Source organism: Vicugna pacos, chromosome X, assembly GCF_048564905.1.
Source record: "Vicugna pacos chromosome X, VicPac4, whole genome shotgun sequence".
NCBI classification, from domain to species: Eukaryota; Metazoa; Chordata; class Mammalia; order Artiodactyla; family Camelidae; genus Vicugna; species Vicugna pacos.
Genome location: NC_133023.1, coordinates 101146841 through 101150158, shown reverse-complemented (window position 1 = coordinate 101150158; position 3318 = coordinate 101146841). Strand labels below are relative to the sequence as shown.

Here is a 3318-nt window from a genome sequence, read left to right as displayed (position 1 = left end):
ACCAAGGCTGTCAGCCCGAGAGACCCAGGGAAGGGCTGGAAGGATAATTGCCCTCTCCCCACTCCTGGATCAGGGATCTCAGGGAGATGAGAAGCTGGGTGTGAAGGGGCAAAAAGCAGAGAGTAGGCGAAGGCCCTGCCTCTGCTAGGCCTAAAAGCAAGGACTCCAAGGTACCACGGAAGGGAGTTCCCCTGGCCGCTAGCTAGCACCCTGCCGCCCTTGCTGTCAACCAGGAGGTGTTACAGGCAGGGTTCCGGATGTGACGTCTCTCTACTTCCGCTTTAGGAGTCTGAAGGAGGGGAGGCGTCGTCGTTGGGGTGTGGCCGGGGCTGGCAGAAGGAGGAGTCCCAGGTGCCGCTAGACTTCAAGGTGAGGCCCCTGAGGGACAACTAAGGCGATTTTTTTTGGCAGACAGGGAGGGCCCCGCGGAAATCTGGCTCTAGTTGTCGGGCCTGGGCAAAGTTGTGGGGCAGAGGCACCTCCCTCGAGCCTCCACACGTCCTTGGCGGGGGTCTCAGGGAGGTTGGTTCCACGGCCTGAGGGACGGAGGATGCAGGTGGCCTAAACCCTGTCAGGAGGACCCGTGACTACACTGAGGAGGGCTGAGGGGGTGCCTCACTCTGAGGGAGGGTGCCCATGGAAAGCTGCCCGCTGCTGCTCCCCAGCCTGGCGTCTCTTTCGTTTTGTCTCACGGAGGTCTGAGGGGACGTCAAGCGGGGGCAGGGGAAGGGTGGGCTGAGAAACTGCCCAGTGTAAAGGCGGGTACCCTGTAGGAGTTCTGAGGGTCCCCCACCCCAGAAGAGATGGGCCCAGTCCCTGTGCCATAGCGGAGAGGCAGTTAGCAGAGGTGGCCATTGTGGCAGGTCTCACTCCACCATGGTGGGGGTGGGGGGATGGTTCCCCTCACGGAGGCAAGGCTTCAATCTGGGGATGCAAAGTCTGGTCAGCTGAGGTGGGGTTTGGAGCGGGCCCTGTCAGGAGTAGAGATCAGTCACATAGTGGGCCCTCCTCCCCTAGATAAACAGGCCCCCACTGAAGCCCGCACAACCCCTGCCAGCAGCCCCGGGAGGCCCCGGGCCAGTGTCAGATGCGATGCCCCCTCACTTCCTCCTCAGGGGAGAGTCAGGGGATGTCAGCGGAGTGATGGGGCCCAGATCCTGACAGGAAAGGTCAGGACTCTGAAGGGGCACTGAGGGAACCATCCACAGCGGCACAGTTGGGACATCACACACCGCTCCTGTCAACATGGGGGACCCACGACTGTGCCTGTAGTTTGCATCCTGAGGGGTTCGATTCTTATAGGAGCTATAGGAGCCGGGAGGTGAGAGCTTTGGTCTGAGGCACGTGTTCTCAGGCTAGCGTGTCAGAGAAGGCCCAGGCTATACCGGAAGTCAGAGAGAGATGCACACCCCGAATGTCTACCAAGGGCCCCACCCACCCCAGAACAGAGAGAATCCACATTGTTGGACCCTTCCCAGCCTCCTCTCAGCCCTCGGGCTACACCCTGAGGAACTACGTCACTTCCTCTTTCAGTTCTTAGGCCAACCAGGGGGATAGGAGCCCTGTGACGCCCGGAAACACCCCAAAAGAGGGAACCTGCAAGTGGCCTTAGTCACAGCCATCCTGGTGGAGTTTCTCAGCTGAAGCTGCTGACACTCTCCCTCTCTTCCCCAGGTCCCCACCCTCCTGCTGGCTGTCGCCAACACAGGTCATCATGTCTCTCAATCAGAAGAGTGAGCACTGCAAGCTTGAGGAAGATGTTCAGGCCCCGAAAGAGGCACAGAGCCTGGAAGGTGTGCAGGCTCCCGTGGCTGAGGAGGAAGAAGCCACTGCTGCCGCTGCCGCCGCCGCCACCTCTGCCCCCTCCTCCTCCTCTCTCACTCCCGTGATCCCAGGCCCCCCAGAGGAGGTGCCTGCCGCTGAAGCTCTGCAGCCTCTCCAGGGCCCTCAGAGAGCCTGCCTCTCACCCACTGCCACCACAGCCACTCCATCGAGTCAGTCCGATGAGAATCCCAGAAGCCAAGAAGAGGAGGGGCCCAGCACCTCCCAGGCTCCACTAGATCCTGAAGTGCTAAACATGAGGGTGGCCAAGTTGATGGAGTACCTGAGTGTCAAATACACAACAAAGGAGCCAGTCACCAAGGCAGAAATGTTGATGAATGTCATCAGAGAGGACAAGGACCACTTCCCTGTGATCTTCAAGAAAGTCTGTGAGTGCATGGAGGTCGTCCTTGGCATTGAAGTAAAGGAAGTGGACCCCGCCAGCCACACCTATGCCATTGTCAGAGCACTAGACCTCACCTACGACGGGATGCTGAGCGATGACCAGGGCTTTCCCAAGACCGGCTTCCTGATACTCCTCCTGGGGATGATCTTCATGGAGGGCAACTGTGTCCCTGAGGAGAAACTCTGGGATATGCTGAGCATGATGAGGGTGTATCCCGGGCAGGAGGATTTGGTCTACGGGGAGCCCAGGAAGCTCGCCACCCAAGAGCTAGTGAAGGAGCAGTATCTGGAGTACCGGCAGGTGCCCAACAGTGATCCCCCCAGCTACGAATTCCTGTGGGGTCCAAGGGCCTATGCGGAAACCAGCAAGATGAAAATTCTGAAGTTTTTTGCCAGGGTCAGTGGGACCGACCTCACTTCCTTGCCATCCTGGTTTGAGGAAGCTTTGAGAGATGAGGAGGAGAGAGCCCAGGCCAGCGCTGCCTCCGGGGATGACACTCCTGCCGTGGCCTCTGCAAGTTCCAGTACCACGTCCAGCAGCCCCCCCAGCCCTGAGTGAAGTCGGAAGCAGATTCTTCGCCCTTCATTTGAAGACAACAGCTGAAGTTCAGAGTAGTGGAGGGCCAGGGTGGGGCTGGAGGGAGCACTGCAGAGCATCTTTGTGTTCCTCTTGTTTATGGGTATTTAGACATTTATCTTTCGTTGTTGTTTTATCAAATATTGTTCCGTATAATAGAAAGTTTAATTAGCACCAGAATCGAAGCTTATGAATGACAGGGTTCACACATTTATAGCTGCTTATCACATTTAAAAATAAGAGTTTCATACAACGTTGTAAAATGATTATAAATCAATAAAAAAATGTTTAAAAAAAGTTTCATTATTTTGCAAAACAAATTGAGAACCTCTCCATCTTTCTCTGTGATCTGGAACAAGATAACACAGCATTAGAATAGGAATTTTCCTGGAAGTGTGAGAGAGCCCAGCCCTAAAACTGAGAGGCTCAAGGAATAGAGGAGAAATGTAAAGATCGCTAACTCATGGACGCAACTTTCTCTCTTAGTCTGCTGTTATGTAAGATTAAACGATATA

General features: G+C 55.9%; 1 protein-coding gene across 1 annotated transcript; it reads left to right on the top strand.

Annotated features, from left to right (window-relative positions):
- Positions 1-284: 284 nt before the first annotated feature.
- On the top strand, positions 285-3088 carry LOC102530491 (putative MAGE domain-containing protein MAGEA13P). The gene is made up of 2 exons (XM_031671659.2): positions 285-369; positions 1675-3088. The coding sequence occupies exon 2, from the start codon at positions 1715-1717 to the stop codon at positions 2783-2785; it is 1071 nt and encodes a 356-aa protein (XP_031527519.1). The 5' UTR covers positions 285-369; positions 1675-1714; the 3' UTR covers positions 2786-3088.
- The last annotated feature ends 230 nt before the right edge of the window (positions 3089-3318 follow it).